Source organism: Opisthocomus hoazin, chromosome Z (assembly GCF_030867145.1).
Source record: "Opisthocomus hoazin isolate bOpiHoa1 chromosome Z, bOpiHoa1.hap1, whole genome shotgun sequence".
In the NCBI taxonomy this organism is placed as follows: Eukaryota; Metazoa; Chordata; class Aves; order Opisthocomiformes; family Opisthocomidae; genus Opisthocomus; species Opisthocomus hoazin.
Window position 1 is genome coordinate 29818325 of NC_134454.1, and position 19539 is coordinate 29837863.

The following is a 19539-nucleotide window of genomic DNA, read 5'->3' on the forward strand; positions in this document are numbered from 1 at the left end:
TTTCAAGTAACCTCCTGTGCACCACACCACTGTCAGAATAAGAAGACTTGATCGCTTACACTTCTCCACCTACCTTGAAAACAACATTAGAAAGTCATGGTCTCTCAGCAGACCAAGAAATCAAATGTTGTTGCCCTGGATGCTACTGAAGTAGAATCACAGAATCACAGAATGTTCGGGGTTGGAAGGGACCTCTGTGGGTTGTTGTTGCAGTTGCACAAAAGCAGGACACTACACGTTTAAGAATCCACGAGAAGGGACACAAGTGATTAAGTCTTACACAGGTACTTGGTTTTGTTCATGTGTTCCCTCTCGCTAGCACACTGAGGTGTTTTCTAGTATGATCTGAATGAGAGGAGCACAGAGACTAAGAAAACTCATACATCGTTCCCAGCACTGCGCACACGACGTAACTCGGAAGCACTGCATTAATATTTGTGGGTGAAAAACAGACCAGGAAGACAAAACAAAACAAGCAGTCAGAAATTTATACATGGCAAAGCAAACACCAAAGGGAAAGACTCAGCGAGGATGACACCAGAAAGATGAAGCAAAATGTGCGTACAACCTTATAGCTCAGCAATCAATTTCAGTGATTACGAAAATCGTAAGTCTTGGCAGAGAAGAAACACCCTGTTAGCCTAAGTAGTGTTAAGAGGACCTGCTATAATTATAAATAACTTATTCACTAAAATAAAAGAGCAATAAACTGTTTCCAATTTCAGTTAAGTGCGTCAAAACCGAACTGCCTGAAACAAGGGTTTGTACCACTGAGGTCAATGGTACCAGCGAGAGCATTTTGCCTGGAAGGACAAATGTGCAAGATCTACCCAACAGATCCCAGCAGCAGAGGGAAATAAAGTCATGAATCGCAAGAGTAATACCGCAGCTGTAGGATTAGGCACTTCTCAGGTCTGACCACGTGCCTTTCCTGTGTGCAGAGGCATGCTCATGACACCCCATGACTAACTCGGTAACCACACTGCGTTCACTCATTCAGCCGCAGATGAACACCCTAAAATACCACAAGGATAAACAAATCTCCCCATGCAGATGGTGTTACCCATACGCTAGCATATGGGAAGCACTATTAGGCCTGTTTTACTTCTGCAGAAGTAAGGCAGTCGAGAAACTGATTTACCAGGAAGCCACAGGGAGTGAGGGGCTCAGGAAACAAATGCACCCAGGACACATGTAACCCAAATAACCATCCTTCTGCTCTGTACCACCCAGCCCAAGAACACACATAATACACATGCACATCCATCTGTCTTCAAAAAACTGAAAATAAAATAAAAATCAAAGTGGTATTTGCAGAAAGTCAATAAACTTCAAGAAAACGTGTTTAAAATCAGAGCTGGGAAGATACTTGCTTTTTTCTCTTTTTTTCCCCTTCTATGAAAAGTAGATTTCTCTATTTATTTATTTCACATGGAACCACTTGGCGTTACTCTAAATTGTCAAGTACATCTGAGTGGCTGCCTTCACTTCGTTCAATTCGCTGGCATGCAGCCAAGTTATCTGCTGCTAAGCTACAAGAATGCAGTGCAGCATTCAGGGAAGAGTATCTCCCTTTAAAGAATTTTTATATTAGTATATGTGGTGCAGACGTGACTTCTCTGTATGTCTGCAGCAATTTTCATACTGCTGATGACGGAGCTCTCTCAGGTCGCTGCACATTTTGGACTGTACAATACTGGACACCAGCTAGCTGGGCTTTCCCTCAGGCCACCACGTAATGCACTTACAAAACTTCCATCTGCAGTAGGCAGGAAAAATGTGAGTAAAACCCTAGTCTAGGGCCTGCAAGTTTACATCCATCACAATAACAAATCGGCAGCAAAATGAACTGTCTCTATCTGGTTGTTTCCAAAACATCATCATGTGGGTCAAAAAGCTTCATTATTTACATGCATTTGTACCTCGATTTAATGTGGGTTTTTTGGGTTTTTTTAGTTTTTTTCCTGTTTTGTGGGGGGTTTTTTAGTTATTGACATTGCATTACAAAGCAAGGTACACAAGGTTAGGAGAGGCACATATCTGAGGCTGCCTTGTGCATTGCTAATATAGCCCCATGTGTGCAAGCATAACAACCGCAGTTCTTCATTACATGATTCTTCTTCCAGGAGATTCTAGTTCAGTTACCACATGTAAGTGAGATGTGATCTCGTATTTTGCTTTATCTTAATTCTGGAATGCACATCTCCCTCCTTTACCATTGCACACTAACCAGCAGAGTTCGGAAGCTTCTTATATGATGTCCTACGACACTGCTTATGACATCACTCAGATAATTCCTTAGAATTAATGCATTTATTTTCACAACAGTCTGCAAGGTAAGACGGAGTTACTGCAAATATGGTCAGCACAATACCCATGCAAATAAGTCTGGATGCCTGATCGGAAAAACCATTGGCCTTTGGTATTTAAATGGCACTTTTGTTTTAACCACTACTTTCATGGAGATCCTACCTTTGCATGCCTAGCTCTTGTGCCAAGCTGGGTCTCCAAAGCAAGGAATGATTAGTTCGTTACCATAAAACATCTGGTGGATGTGATTTGTGCAATTTTTCCCAGAGATCCTAGACAAAAGACAGAAACTAGTCCTCACAGGTGGTGTTCTGTTTTTACCATTAAATTGTATTTCTCTTCCTGCAGCCTCATGCCTCATGTACTACAAATACTCAGAGAAAACAGTGGGGGAAAAACAGAAAAGCCCTACAGAAAATTATCTCCTTCAGGATATTCATCACAATTCTTCTTTCAAATACTTTATGACAAAGAAGTCCCAGGAAAGAAACAGATGTCCTGAAACTGCAGAGCACATCACAACATCGCTGCTCAAGCAGCCTTAGCTCTGTCCTTCTTTGACTGCTGGCAGCTCAATCCTGCATCCCCACAGCCTGTTCATATACTCTGTGCACACAGCTCCTTGGGCTCCACAGAAAGGCAAAAACACGCACACACACGCACTAATACTTGTAAGGAGCAGCTGCGGGACCAGAAACTCTGCTCCAGCCCTTGGGTTTTACACTGAGCTGGCACTGTGACCGCAGGAGCTGGCTTGTACCCTGCAGTGGGATAACCACTGGCGGGAGGAGGCACGTACCTCTCCAGCGGGCATTATACACCTCCCATCTGCAAAAATACTGAGATTCCTGGATTCTGGAAGTCTGGAAGATTCCAGAGTCTGGAAGGACCAGTTTATCTGTATCTTCTTGCTCCCACTGGTCCTCAGCTCACCTGGTATTCTCTTCAGTCATCATATACTTCTTGGGGCAAGAAAGCCACAACCAAAAGACCTCACAGCCACAAAAACGACAAATACATCTTGCAAATTACACAGGCAAGGCTGAGTGCCACTCCAGGAGCCCTCATTTGCCTGATGTTCCCGGTCAAGCCCTAGGAGTAGGTAACAATACTTATGCTATCAAATGCAACAGCAGTATTATCACCTCAGTGCCATTTAGTACTGTTCTTCCCTTCATCTGTACACACAAATACCTGCATGACTAGTGATGATATTGCATAGATATCAGTGCTGGATCCTTCCACTCTTCTGGCAGTTTTTCCTCCATCTTTCTCTTCAGAGAGCTTTGCAGCTGGCCCACAACTTTTAAATTGTCCCCAACAGATCAATTAGGAAGCAGTATTTTTGATATTTCTCTAAAATTGTTCTGTGAGTGCCAAATGGAAGAGAATATGACCAGTCCAAAAGAAGGTTACGATTTTATTGTCATGCCTGAGCATCCATGAATGCATGGGATTAAAATTTAATTCCTGATTTCATTCTGGGGACAATCAGTGAGATTCTGTCAAAGTCGTTGAATGTGATCTCCACAGTTCCAGTGAAGAATATAAAATCTTTGGCATTTGCTGAAACAGGAGAAACAACTTGTGTAAAGCAGAGAAAGTGAACAGAAAGCAGAAACAAAAACAACCAGTGGTCACCTGCAATCATCCTAAACTTCCGACCTGTGAGGATCCAGCATATATCTAGAACACCAAACAGAAAACAGCAATAAAGTAGTACATTTTAGGATCCACCACGGGAGATTTCAGAACTTTGTCTACAGGCATGAACACTCAAATTCCACATCTGGAAGGGTGAAAATCCCGTAGATGCTCCCCATGACAGCAGCAGAACACATTATCTGAGGTGCTCAGGACACAGGTATCTACATGTGAGCCAGATGTCTGAGTTCAATGGTTAACTGAGGTTTAGCCACTAGGAAGTGGTCTGTCCAGTTCAACAAATGTACACACCTAATTTAGGATGGGGTGACTAGTTCTCTGGACTCCACTGGCTGTACTGGCTAGGACTCCACTGTCTGCAACGGGACCTAGCTCATGTGGGGCACCTAGAGCTGCACGAGCAGCATCCTACCCCACATTCCACTGCTGCAAGTATATAGACGTTTACAAAAAGTTCATAATTTATTCAAAGAATGCTAAATAGAGGCACAACATTTTACAAACACAATACAATGAGCTTGCAGAGTTCAAAAGATTGCAAAGGACACACTGTAGTGCCATGGAAATCTTGCAGTAATTTAGGAACTTGAACCACAAGTAGGTCAAAACTGGAGAACGATTAAGCAGCAGATAATTTCAGTTACTCAGCTATTACACCACAGTCAAAAAAGCAAAAGGCAAAAAATGGACAAAAGTCACTGTTCCACAGTGCCATGAGAAGAAAGTGGAGAATTGTAAGAGGGAGGCAGCATATAGTCCCAGATTCTTCTTCATAGTTACAGCATTTTACTCCTAAAACACAACTTGTTTTTTTCAAAAGTAGTGGAACTGATTAGAGCTGCCAAAATAAAATACTTCCATTATAAAACCGTGGAAGTAAAACTGCTTATGACAATATAGGTCAATTCAGAATTGGTACTTTATAAAGACTTCCTAATGAAACCCACTTAGTTCTGAGCTCACAGAAAATACAAGAGGGAGACTGCAGTGGCTGGATTGAATTGGGGAAACCTCTGCTTCTATATATACTGATTCTGTACCTCAAACAGAAAACCTTATGGGATTGGTAAATCAAAAAAACATTGGAAGCTAAATTGTAAGCGTATGTTCCTAGACACCTAGCACAGCGGCACAGTGTTAAAAAAACCCCTCTCCCCCAACCAATCTTCAGCATCAGTAATGGCTGGCAGACAGAAAAAAATGACAAGAGGTACTACGTGGAATCCCATTTTCCTTCAACTATGTGAACAGGCAGATGACACTGTCTTCCTGAATTGCTGTGGCTGATCAACAATCAGACAACAAACACTGACATTGTTTTCAATGCAGACAAAGTCTATCCACACGTTCCCCAGCAGATCTGTCAAAGAGTACCTAAATTTGGCCAGTCCATCACCACTTTAGGCAGCACAAAGTGAAAATGCCTAGAACATTCACACTTCAAAAGCGGTTCGTGTTGTCTCAGACTCCGCAGCAGCCATGGTACCAAACTTGTTTCAAAGTGGTGGATCTAGAGAAGTGTGCTTCAGCTAGCAGCAAAATCTGTTGCTAGGAACGGCCACAAGCAGTGGATTGATATTTTCAGACCTCGCTGTCTTCACCAGCTGCATGATGTCTGTGTTAATGATTTACTGCACTCACCGGGTTCTTTCTGGTGTGGATCCGCTCCGCTATATGTGAAAGTCACACAGTGGGACATGACCCAGAGTGGCCCGCTTGCAATGCAGGTAGAGGGCCCTGCAGTGATCTGCTCTCTACATATGCATTATGCACTACCAAGCGGGTTGGACATCATTGTTGCTCAAGATACAATATGGGACATACCCACCAGGAATCCCAAACAGGCTGCACCAAAACATGCCCCACCCCTTCCCTCTTTGCAAAAACTACTCAGTAATGCAGACACACTGCAAGTGATACGCACAAGACTGGTAAGTATAATATATGTGGCCAAACTGAGCAATCATGACAGCTTTTATTGTGCACACGGATTCCTAGGATGGAAAATCCTCAGCAACTGAATAAAAAAAATGCTGCTATATTACTAATGATGATATTGTAATACATGTATATCTAAAGACTGATAATGTTGCCAGATCATTACAGAAATAGAAGCTCTGCCTGGTTCTTCTATTCAGGTACACAGTGAGAAATTAAAACGGGTAGCATGTGACCACAAAACAGGGTACGGCCTTACTGGTCTGCTCAGATGATGATGAAGAATAAACAAACCAAATACATTTTAAAAGCTGAATGAAGGCAAAATGAGATAAATGGAGCATAATTACTCATTAGATTAGGGACTGACTAGCTTTCTTTGTGCTCAGAATTTTTTTGTTTTCTACGAATTCTGTCTCCTGTTTGAGGAACTGAACAGATCAAGCAAAACTGATGCAACTCGGCCAGTGAAAGAGACAACACGAAAAAAGTATAAGCACAGACTGTAACACAGGTCTGTAACAGAACACTGTAACAGAAGAATGAAATTCATGTTAAACTGTTATGATACTGTATTTTAAATGTAATTTGAGTATTCACATCATTGTTGTGAGCTATGCTGCTGTTCGTAGGTTCTGGTCACTTTGCACAGCCTTCATGTGATGTTTAAGGTTGAGAAGGTGGAACACCTTATTCTCACATGCAAAGTGTTTGTGTGACATTTTTGGTCTTTATGCTTTGGGATGCATTTCTAATTCAGCTCTGACCTGCTTCCAGTCTTTCACTTGCTGGCATTTCACCTGTTAGCTAAAAGGATTTCCCAGCAACTCGACAAATAAGCCTTTTGAAACGTCATTAGCCTTGGGATCTCATTATTTTTCCAATAACTTAATTAAGGAGTAGGCACTTCTGTTAAAGCATACTGTAATATTTCAGGATCTTACAACACCTCATGGAGAAATGTTAAGGACTTCACTCCGTGGTTTCTCTTCAGTAAAACTTTGTCTCACCAAAATGTGGTCTTATTACCACCACTCCCCGTGTTCTTTTAATTACTTCTTAGTCTAAGATACTCAGGCAGAGTCTTTTGTTGCCTTTTGCCTTCAAGCATGAGAGACACTCAAGAGCAGAAAAGAATGGATCAGTCTCCAGTTCCTGACCAAAGTCACTTGACATTAACACATTACAGAATCACAGAATCACAGAATAGTAGGGGTTGCAAGGGACCTCTGTGGGTCATCTAGTCCAACCCTCCTGCCGAAGCAGGGTCACCTACAGCAGGCTGCACAGGACCCTGTCCAGGCGGGTCTTGAATATCTCCAGAGAAGGAGACTCCACAACCTCCCTGGGCAGCCTGTTCCAGTGCTCTGTCACCCTCAGAGGGAAGAAGTTCTTCCTCATGTTCAGACGGAACTTCCTGTGCTTCAGTTTGTGCCCATTGCCCCTTGTCCTGTCACTGGGCACCACTGAAAAGAACCATCCTCCTGACACCCACCCTTCAGATATTTGTAAGCATTTATTAGGTCCCCTCGCAGCCTTCTCTTCTTCAGGCTGAACAAGCCCAGTTCCCTCAACCTCTCCTCGTAGGGGAGATGTTCCAGTCCCCTCATCATCCTCGTAGCCCTCCGCTGGACTCTCTCCAGTAGCTCTTCATCTTTCTTGAACTGGGGAGCCCAGAACTGGACACAGTACTCCAGATGAGGCCTCACCAGGGCAGTGTAGAGGGGAAGGAGAACCTCCCTCGTCCTGCTGGCCACACTCTTCTTGATGCACCCCAGGATACCATTGGCTTTCTTGGCAGCCAGGGCACACTGCTGGCTCATGGTTAACCTGTCGTCCACCAGGACACCCAGTTCCCTCTCCGCAGAGCTGCTCTCCAGCAGGTCCACCCCAAGCCTGTACTGATGCATGGGGTTGTTCCTCCCCAGGTGCAGGACCCTGCATTTGGCTTTGTTGAACCTCATCAGGTTCCTCTCTGCCCAGCTTTCCAGCCTATCCAGGTCACGCTGAATGGCAGCACAGCCTTCTGGTGTATCTACCACACCTCCCAGTTTGGTGTCATCAGCAAACTTGCTGAGGGTACATTCTAACTCTTCATCCAGGTCGTTGATGAAGAAGTTAAACAAGACTGGGCCCAGTACTGACCCCTGGGGGACACCACTTGTTACCAGCCTCCAACTAGACTCAGCGCCGCTGGTGACAACCCTCTGAGTTCTGCCATTCAGCCAGTTCTCTATCCACTTCACCGACCACTCATCCAGCCCACACTTCCTCAGCTTCCCTAGGAGGATATCATGGGAGACCGTGTCGAAAGCCTTGCTGAAGTCAAGGTAGACAACATCCACGGCTCTCCCTTCGTCTACCCAGCCAGTCATGTCATCGTAGAAAGCTATCAGATTGGTCAGGCATGATTTCCCCCTGGTGAATCCATGCTGACTACTCCTGATAACCTTCTTTTCTTCCACTTGCTTGATGATGGCCTCCAGGATGAGCTGCTCCATCACCTTTCCCGGGATGGAGGTGAGGCTGACCGGCCTGTAGTTCCCTGGGTCCTCCTTCTTGCCCTCCTTGAAGACTGGAGTGACGTTGGCCTTTCTCCAGTCCTCGGGCACCTCTCCTGTCCTCCAGGACCTCTCAAAGATGATGGAGAGTGGCTCAGCAATGACATCCGCCAGCTCCCTCAGCACTCGTGGGTGCATTCCATCAGGGCCCATGGATTTGTGGGTGTCCAGATCACTTAAGCGATCCCTCACACAGTCCTCCTCGACCAAGGGAAAGTCGTCCTCTTTGTAGGCTTCTTCTCTTACCTCCGGGGCCTGGGATTCCTGAGGGCCAGTCTTAGCACTGAAGACTGAAGCAAAGAAGGCATTCAGTAGCTCTGCCTTCTCCGCATCCTCCGTCACCAGGACATCCGCCTCATTCAGCAGCGGCCCCACGTTGTCTCTAGCCTTCCTTTTGCTGCTGATGTAGTTGAAGAAGCCCTTCTTGTTGTTTTTGACATCGCTTGCCAGCTTCAATTCCAGGTGAGCCTTGGCCTTCCTCGTCGCATCCCTGCATGCTCTCACCACGTTTCTGTACTCTTCCCAAGTGGCCTGCCCCTCTTTCCACATTCCATGGACCTTTCTCTTCTGCCTGATCTCCGCTAGAAGCTCCTTGTTTAACCATGCAGGTCTCCTGCCTCCTTTGCTCGATTTCCTTCTCAGGGGGATGCATTGCTCCTCTGCATGGAAGAAGTCTCATTTAAAGAGCAACCAGCACTCATGGACCCCCCTGCCTTCGAGAGCCCTGGCCCACGAGATTCCTCCCAGTAGCTCCTTGAAGAGGGCAAAGTCAGCCCTCCTGAGGTCCAGGGTTTTGATCCTGCTTATCGCCCTGCTTCCTCCATGCAGGATCCTGAACTCCACCATTTCATGGTCACTGCAGCCGAGTCTACCTCCAATCTTCACATCCTCCACCAGTCCGTCCTTGTTTGTGAACACAAGGTCCAGCAGCGCGCCTTTCCTTGTTGGTTCCTCCACCACTTGCATCAGAAAGTTATCATTGATGCTCTGTAGGAACCTCCTGGATTGCGCCTGCCTAGCTGCGTGGTCTTCCCAGCTGATGTCAGGGTGGTTGATGTCCCCCATGAGAACCAGGGCCTGTGACTGTGAGGCTGCTTGCAGCTGCCTGTAGAAGGCCTCATCAACCTCCTCCTCCTGGTCAGGTGGCCTGTAGTACACACCCACCATAATGTCACCCATGTGAGCCTGTCCCTTAATTCTAACCCACAAGCTTTCAACTTGTTCCTCATTTGCCCCCAGGCCAAGCTCAATGCATTAAGCCAAAGGTTTAATATTAAACAGTTCAATGGCATCAATATTCTCCAAGTCACGTCTGTGTGGATTTAACTAACCTTTCTAGAGGAAGACATTTTGAAAATAAACTAGAATTACCGGTAAGTCACTTCTCAGCTGGGTGCATTCCCCACTTTTGTGAAGTTACAAATTTCATAACGCTAAAGCAGAAACGTACATTTTCAAGAGTTAGAATGAAATGCTTAAAACATTCTTAAATTCTGCCAAAATAGCAATAAATATGGCCAGGAGATTTTTTCATCTCTTTATCCCCAAAATGTGCTCATCACTAAGCAAGCAGGTAAACACAAAACATTTATCAAACTGCAAAGCGCAGTCCCTGGAGAGATCACAAGGGTTGTACTTTTCTATTTATTTACCGCCTGCTGCCTTAGGCCAGAAAGCACACTGTAAATTCACTTTACAGTTCTGCACGAAGAGCCAGAGGCAACCACTTTGATGCAGCCTGCCTTAAGCACCATGTCAGCCACTCGTTTTGCAGCTACTCCTTACATGCACCTCAAAAGGGTTTGAACGAATGTATTTCTTGAACTTGCCCACAAACTATCTCAGCTCATGACAGTGACCGAGCTATGGAGGGGGGACAGGGGTTACCTGGGAAAGTAAACAAGAGTGAGTTATCCCAAGGATGTCTTCATGCAAGAACCTTTCACAGACTCTTTTCTGAGAGGGTCTTACAGAAACACCAGTCCCAATAGCACTAATACCTTAAAACTTTCCTACTGGCTATCTTTTTAAATTAACGCCTTCTGTTGAAGGTAGTCCATCCAAAGAAAAATAAAAGTTTAGAGGGGAAAAGAAAAAAAACAATTTTTTTTCTTCTCAGCTACGGAGAAGACAAATTCATCTATTCTTTTTGAAATGCCGCAAGAAGTTTCTAAAACACAGGCACCTCTGGTGAACCTTTGAACTGAAACATCCCAGTGAGTTACTTGCCCACCTGCAAGCAGTAAGATCTATGGACGATATTACACCTGAAGGTGACAAGCTATCTCACCAAAAAGATAACACCAGTCCTCAGCTATCTACTAGATACAACAGATATATGACGCTGAACAACGTGGGGTGGGTTGCCCAATAAAAGCAAAGAGATTAATTTTTAATTCATTATAACTTCAGAAAAAAAATGACCTTTAAGTGCTGTTGCTAGGTTTTGTACACACTGAATTAGCAGAGAGGTACAGCAAAAGCTGTTGGTGGCATATGCCTGCCTTATCACTTCAAGGAATGTACGCAAGATAAGAGAGGTTTCAAACAAAATCACCACGTCCTTCATAAAATAAATACAGAGCTACGGTAAGCAGAAAAAAATTCAAATAATTGGATTCTGTTAATCTGTGGGGACATGGACTCAATACTGCATTTAATTTTCCTAAGTGGGAGGAAGATTATTGCAGGCAACATACAAAGAACAGTCTCTGCTCAAATCGTATAACATTTACAAGCTTAAATACACTAAGACAGTTATTAATAACTATATCAGAACATTTCCATGTGTTCAGTCCACAGTTATGAAAGAAACTAAACATACAGGCCTCCTCCCAATGCAGACAACCATAATAATAACAATATTTACATTCGTCTATTCACATGCATCCAGTAGTCTTTAAAAAAAAAATCTGTGAAGTTGCTGGATAACAAGGGCCAGCCTCCTCTGAAAAACTGCAGTAAGCATAATTTTTAGGCATTTTATTTTACTTTTGAAATAGACTAGCCACTCACTGAGACAAAGCCGTTCTATTTTCAGAGTTTCTGAAACCAAAGCTGAAATTCATTCTCATCAAGTCTGTCATTGTCACAGTGGAGGAATTGCTGGGAGCTGCACTTGTTTACAGCCTACGGTTCCTGCAAGAAGCAGCAGTGTAACTAATACCAGAATTTGAGCTTTTTACATCTAGTATTTTCATGTCTTGTTTTACTTGCTGTTTTGAAACTCAACTTCTTCCGCACTGTTGATCTTTGAATAACTCTGTCTATTTTCTGAAACGTGAAATCAGAGTGGATAGCAACCCCTGTTTGGCATTTACAAAAACTCTTCTAAAATCTGAGAGAGACCAAAACACTTTTCTTTAAAAATAAAAGCTCCCCCTACAAATTATTTAATATCTGCAACATACTCAATTTGATCCCACATTCCAAAAATATCAACTGATTCATGCATTATGCAGTTTGTTAATATTAGGAAAGGTACTGTACTTTATTTGCTTTGAAGCAAATATCCTTCTGAAGGAAAAAAAACCACTACTATCTTAATGGAAAAGACCAAAAAAGCACATTCTGTCATTGCAATTTTTTTTCTAGCTCTTAATACTTTGACATTACAGCAAATCTTATGCAGCCGTTTGCCATCTTCCACAAAACATCCTGTAATACTTTAATGTCCCCTCATGATGGACTGCTGGAAGCGCGTAACAGCACCAGCAGTGGTTAAATGTGAAATCATTAGGCTGCTGGGCTTGTCGGGAGCTAGATACCCAAACCTAAACACGTCTGTTGACTGAAATACAGCCTCCTGTATAGGAAAGCACAGTTCCGACCCTCTACTCACTCAACTCTGACAACTTCTCAGTACAGTTCTCACCTGGCATATGACTTGAAAGCAATCCTTAAACAACTCAAACCAAAATTAAAAAGACCTGCATACTAAGGAAAACAAAATTTACTTGTTCTGCATGCATTTTCCATAATCTTCAGTTACATAACTTAAAGAAAATGCATTGCTTTTTTAAATATCCACTCTAAGGATGCCGATGAAGCTCTCGTGTGATTAACTCCTCTTCCTCTCTCTCCTTCATTTTTGTAATTTTATAGTACATATCACTCTAATGTCTAAATTACCTGAAATTACCTGAAATGTCTAAACCCAAACTAAAAGAGATTATTTTTTTACTCTCTCTCTTTCAGAAAAGGGAGATCTGATTCTTCAAAATCTGGCACAGACCTTCTCATTTTTTTCATTCCATTAATACATTTGTGTGGTTAAATCAAAGCAAATTAAATCTAGGCAGTATTTTTACACTGCCAGTAGTTAACATGTACAACATTGACTTTTCGTTACTGTATGATTAAAGTAACTTTGTCTTTCTCTGTTAATAAACTGACCATTCAGTTTATTACTTTACACCTGCAAGAATACGAGCATATTTTCTGAATAAATAGGACTGTTTAATTTTCAGATACTTCTCTTTTTTTCTTACAATTCATTAGTTTTAGTCACCAAGGGAGTTTCCTGTACACCTCAGCAAAGTTTTTTGTCTACATGCATATGCAAACAAAGGTGCACTTTAATGAGTAAACATCTGTAAAAACTATTAACACTCAAAAGCTTTATTCTGTATCAAGCAAAAGGCGAACGGGAAAGAGGTATTTTCTGACGATGTGCCTTGAAAATTCAAACTCGGATCCCACGAAAAAAATTGAAGGCTTCTTCTGCCTCTTTAACAGCAGTCTGCTATTGTTAAAAAAGTGAAGATAGCTGACGTTTAAAGCAAAGCAAAATTCAGCTTTGAGCCCTGTAATTATTCTGTCTCTGCACCACTAAATGTAATTACAAACAGCTCAGACATTCATCTCTGTAAAAGCACAACTTCAGATTCCCAGAGAACAGATACGGAAAGGCATTGTTTTCACACAGTTCTCTTAGTCAAGTCGTAGTTTAACAACACCACCAACAAACAAGTGTACTAAGCCAATGTAAAGCAGACAGGGAAATATTCATGTTTAATTTCATGTAGGGAATCCTCCAGTAATTCACTTATCAATGCTTATAAAAGCATGCCTCACAGCAACACGTGAGAATGCGACGCACAAATACAGTGTAACTGCAAACATCCCAAATTCCCAAAGCTAATTTGCTTAACCGTGTACCGTCTCAAAGGCTCCTGAAGCGCACACGTATTTGCTCTAAATGGGAAAAAAAAGCACCAACATTAAGGCAAGGTTCTGAGCTCTCCTCGCAAAAGTTATCACGCTGGTGCAGCACGCAGACATGCAGGTTCTCAGGAGCTTACTTAGGTCTGTGTCCCTTCCCCTCAATCAGCAGGAAACGCCTGCGGCCAGCTTGAAACCACCTCCTCACAGTGACCCAAACTTTCCCGAACCAGTCTGACACCTGTTTGGTTTCTCCTATTCAGGCAGAAAGGCACTAGGGCATGCCAGATGCAGATGCAAACAAATTTCAACTGGGCAGCAAATTAGATGAACAATTTAGATGAGGCAATAGGAGGCGTGTGGTTAAGATGTCCGATCTCTACCTATGCCAAACGACCAGTGTCCTTTTCTTCATGGTTATGTAATACACAGATAGTATTTAACCACTCGCTTGTTTGGCACATGCACATCAAACGGATCAGCTTTCGGGGGTGTGGGGGGAATCTGGCAGCCCACGCGTTAGGAGCCGACACCCCTCACGGAAATGAATGCCACCCGAGCCTTCAGCGTTCTTCACCCAGCGCAGGCCACGCAAGACCTGGCTCGAGCACTACGCCACCGTTTCCATCTCAAGCACGATCGGTCTCACAGCACCTGCCCAGCAAAGGGCCCGCCGGCTTCTGCTGAATGGCACAGGCTGTAAATCAGGGCACACGCTCAGCCTCACCTGGCAGCCACCAGCCCGGCTCTCCAAGGGGTTCCCAAGGGAGAGCTGAGAGCCTGTTACCCCTCATGGCATCGCTGGGAGAGGCAGCAGCCCCACAGCTGCCCGGGGATGGGGGTCCTCAGAGTCTCCCTGCACCGTTTTGGTACTTTGGCCCCCTGCACTCTCTTAAGTGCCGAGTTTGGTTGGAAATGTGCAGCTGTAGAATCACTTAGAATCGTTAAGGTTGGAAAAGACCTCTAAGACCACCAAGTCCAACTGTCAACATCACCACGCCTTCTGTACGGCAGAAGCGTCAGCATCAGGACGACTAAACAGCTGGTTTGTGAGACGCTGTTCTCCAGGTACCCTCCCGAAATCAGGTGTGCAGACACCCACAGCGGGGAAAAAAGTGAGGAAGGAAGAGTCATTAGACGGGACGGGAAAGCGTTTCGGTCCCATCTTCCGAGCACTCCGGGAGCAGCACGGACCTGGGGACCGGGGACCGGCACCGTCATCCTCCCGAGGGGCCCGGCCTGCCTCCCCCCCTTCCCTCCATCCACCCGTCCATCCACCCGCCCGCCCGCCCCCCACCCAGCCCCGCACCAGCGAGCGATGGAGCGCGCCGGCCGTACCTGCTTCTCCATCGCCGCATCCCTGGCGCTGCCGGCGGCGCAGCCCTTCGGAGCCGGCACCCTCTCGCAGTTGCAACCCTCCAGCATGTACATGCCGGCGGGCCGGGAGCTCTGCTCCCCCTCGAAGTAGAAGAGGACGTTCTGGTAGAGGGCGAACCACTTCTCGTGCCAGCGGTTGGTCTCCGCCGTCTTCTTGCCCAGGTAGCCCCGCTTCGTCCCTTCCTTGCGGGCCAGCAGCGCCAGGTACAGGGCGTGCCCCTCGTTGTACCGCACGCTCTTCTGCATGGTGGACGGCAACCCCGCGACCGGCGGGGTCCCCCGCCACGCCCGCAGCCCGCCCGGACCGGGGCAGCCTCCACCGCCCGGCCGCCGGCTCCTCACCGACGGGTGGACCCCCGTGCCCCGCGATCCGCCCGCCCCCGGGGGCGGCTGCCGCTGAGCCGAGCCTCCCCTCCCCTCCCCTCCGCTCCGCGGCCGGCCCCCGCGGGAGGAGCCCCCCGCACCCCCCCTAAGCTCCGGCGTGACGCGGAGGGATCAGCCCTAAGCCGCTTTGCGGGGCGATTTAAAGAGCAAAGTCTCCCCCCCCCTTCCCCTCCTCCCCCCGCCACAGCGCTCCAGTCCCTCCCTCCGCCCAGCCCCGGGGTCACCGCACGGCCCCGGGGATGGGGTCGGCGATGGGGTCGGGTGGGGGACCCGCGGGCAGCCGAGCGCCCGGGACGGACGGAGAAGTGATTGGGGGGGGGGGGCGAGGGTCGGGAACCGCCCGGGGCGGTTTGGGCCTGGCGGTTGTTTTCGCGATACTTTTCGCCTTTTCGATTCTTTCGAGTGAAAAACCTTGGAAAGCGGTCCGGGGATGGGCGAGGGAGGGCTGCGGGAGCCGGCAACTTCGTTTTCGGAGCTGCGGGGCGAATTAAAGCGCGAAACGAGAAGCGAAACCGACCTCAGAAACCCGCCGCTTTCCACCCGGTGTTCGCACTGGTTGGAGGCGAGGAGTGGGGAGGCGGGACCCGCACCGCCCTGGGCACCCCCGCACCTTTCCCCCCCTCCGGGCACCCCCGGCGGGGGCTGCGGGAAGCCTGCCCCGCCTCGGGGTTGTCTCATTCACGGGCTGAAGCGTGCGGGTGAGGGCGGGCTCCCGCTCCCGGGGATGCTGGAGGGTGAGGGTGAGGAAGAGGATGAGTGTGCGGGGACAGCTGAGAGAAAAGGGGGACTCCCCGCCTCCCAGAGCAGATCTCTGCGCACCGCGGTTGAGGGGGTGGGGGAGTTGCGCGGGTTTATTTTACACCGAGTTTAGCAAGGCTGTCAGCAGGCACGGTTTTGTGTCTGCAGTCAGTGGAACCAGGTATGAGCAGACCTTAATCATAAAAAAAAAAAAGAAAAAAAAGAAAAAAAAAGAGCTCTGGCAAAGGAGCTGGCATCCAGAATTTTTAAAAATAAAACATAAGCGATATGGAAATGTCTACCAACTAGGGGACCCTGCACCTTTAACAAATTATTTAAACTTCCTTTTAAGGTTCTTTCACAAAAAAAAAAAAAAGGCATTTGAAACTCTTGCGTTTAGGGACGTGTTTTGCATATGTAGCTTTCTGTCACTTTTGCTTTACTGAGTCTTACAAGCAAGGAAGAAAATTGATTCTCCCACTGACAGTCCGAACAAAAGTATGAAAATTACGACACTCGGCGTGCTGTAGAACGCACAGAACGAGTTACAAAATACTCCCTGTGTGATCCTTGTAAGCGATTATGATTTCGAGTGTTATTTACAGGGACTGTGGGCCCTTGTGGAGTTTTAAGGCTCTTTTTTCTGAGCAGACAACGTTTTATCAGAAGAAACAAAACGGATGCACAAATCCTGCTGGAAACGAGTGGTTTCCCTGTGGCTTCACACAGTGAAATCTGAGCTTAGCACCTAATGTCCAGGGAAGTCCAGGTTTTGGACAGGGACTGAAGATCGTTTGGATGATTTGATGTATGAAATAATTCATATTCAGGCATCTCAATGGCTGGGTTCTTACTTGCTTCTCACCATGCGTCTTTGCTTCAGTTTCACTCAGCTGGTTTTATCCAGGTCAGTATTAATTTGGTATGTGAAATTTCATGGAGTAACTTATATCTTGATGTAAGTAAATGGCAATGCAGTGAAACTAAGGGAAAGAAGGATACTGCAATTCAAAAGAGTTTTCAGATTCTTGACACAAAGTGAATGGTTAGTACTTTCCAAAACAAACACATTGTATATCACGACCAAACGCTCTGGTAAGAACCCATTTTTGCCAAGATAAGGTTGCAAGTTTTTGTCCCAACTTCAGTGATTTGTACATTAATATATCTTTTGCATAAATCAGAAATGATAGCGTACCACCCATTCTACCACAACACCTGAGACACACAGTAAATATAAATGACAGATGTTAAATTTTAACTACAAAATCAAGAATGAGAGGGTTTCCTTTCACTACATCATTTTCTCCTAGACACACAGGCGTTTCTCCTGAGATGAGAATGTTGAACATGTCACTGCACAGCAATCCATAGGAATTACAAGGCATGTAATGTTCCTGTTCACTGCAGTGAACACCGATTGTGTAACCATCAGTTTATTTTTCCTGTGGTTTATTGTTCAAAGTATGATTTAGTTCTCTCAATCATTTTTTACTACTTGATCGTTCTTACAAAAGCACAACCTAGTTTTTATTGCTTCAAGTATCTACTGCATATCTATGCATCTATATATTATCTAATACATCTGGACATATGTAAGTAAATATGAGTTTTTTAAAAAATTTCTTCTTTACCAACAGTAAAGCAGGGGTTGTTTGTGGTTTTAAAAAAAGAAATTCTAGGCCAAATTCATATGTATGAACACAATCGAGCTGTATGTGCAAACAGATGTAAAGGAATCTGTTGATGTAATTTATTCCATAGACTCTGAAGAAAAGAACATGCAGATAAGCACACTGCTTCACTTTGTTTTATATTTTCCTCAACTAACCCTTCCCTTTTGTGCATTTTCATTCCAGAGGATTCATTTATAAAACCACGTTCCCTAGTGTTGTGTCATTGTAGGCCCCAAGGAGCTTTCTGTAAAACTATGGTGGAAAGTTGTGGTCACATCTCAGCTGAGATAATTTAACGCATTTAGCCTACATTTACCTTGAAATTTCCATAGGGATCTAATTCATTACATGTTGTTCAAAACTGTCATAAGTAACGGGATACATAGCGTCATATGACAACGCAATTGTTGATACAATTCTACCCAGAAGTGACCATAAGAGCTTGGGGGACAAAGTCAGTGAGTTGTCACTCTTCTGAGTGACAGGCGACAGGAAAATCTATTTCAGAAAGTGTGTAAAATTTAGGCCTCTGTTCTGAAAAATACTATTAATGTAATGGCAAGAAAAATTGATTAAAAAAATGGAGAAGTGTTGTTTTGCTATCATTTTTATGTTTGGGTTTCTATGTATTTGCTATATGTTGTTATACATTTGGAATGCTTATTTGTCACTAAGTTGTGAGAGTAAGTCATTATTCACCTTGTCATGTCAAGGAAATGTATCAAATACAAGATAATTTTGTAAAGCCGTTCAACAGCTGCTACCATATGTTACAGGGAAGAAACTAGACTTCACTAAAAATATACCTATGTATCTGGTATTACATATTGTCTGAAAACTAGAACTGAACAAATATCTGCTTTGTAATTTTATTTATACAGATTTGCTGGCATAATGATTTACTTTTTAAGGCACAGAGCATAATTTAGATTTAGTTATCTGATAAAGCAGAAAAATTTCACACACGTTATATTATACATCAGTGGTGTGGTAAGTCCTGAATATCTTGAAAATAGCAGGATGTTCTCGTGTGTATGGAAATGTCATTTACCTTTGATCATTCTCCTTCTAAATGACTGCAAACAAATTTGTGCATGCTGAAACTAGCTTTTGATGTAATTTGAGAAGATTTACTGTTCCTGTTTTATCCAGACATTATTTGGGGGAATTGCCTTGGCTAACCAATTTTAAATCTCTGTGCATACCAGTTCATACGAGTTCCTTCCTTGTGGTTACTTATTTCTTTAGCAACTGGAAGCAAGCGTTCGGGATCAGCCTTTCTGGGGCAGAGATGTGCCGACACGTACACCTCAGTCCTGTGAGAAGGGTGGTTGAACAAGTGTTCAAGAGGTTCCCTCCTTCAGGAACCCCAGGCCAATCCCTCCCCAGGTCTCCCACAAAGCAGCAGTGAAGATAAATTCACGGTGACTCTATGCTAAGCGTGAGTAGCACCTCTGATGCCACTGGCACATCTTTCCAAGGAAGAGCATTTGCGCTCATATTAAGAAAAAAGAGCGTGGTAGTTTTGTACATAGCAGAAACATCTCATTACAACACACACAAGTGCTGTCTGGCTATTTTGCAGCTCCACGCACGCTGATTCACGTGACTTGAAAGCTCCGAGGAAAGGACTTTCACTGCCATACTGAAGGGTAACAAAGGGACCACTTGCTTCTTTCTGTGGGAGACTTCAGCAGAAGGCAGATACCTGCAATCATTTACCTATT

General features: G+C 44.9%; 1 protein-coding gene across 4 annotated transcripts in view; it reads right to left on the minus strand.

Moving 5' to 3' along the window:
* Positions 1–15376, minus strand: part of RASGRF2 (Ras protein specific guanine nucleotide releasing factor 2) — a 148873-nt gene extending 133497 nt beyond the window's left edge. For 3 of the 4 annotated variants that reach the window (XM_075411040.1, XM_075411039.1, XM_075411041.1), the window contains exon 1: positions 14976–15376. In XM_075411040.1, coding sequence (XP_075267155.1) covers positions 14976–15260 — 285 coding nt within the window. In that variant the 5' untranslated portion in view covers positions 15261–15376. Of the gene's footprint in view, positions 1–13777; positions 13818–14975 lie in introns of those variants that run through there. The other variant, XM_075411043.1, reaches the window with a different exon arrangement.
* Positions 15377–19539: the final 4163 nt, after the last annotated feature.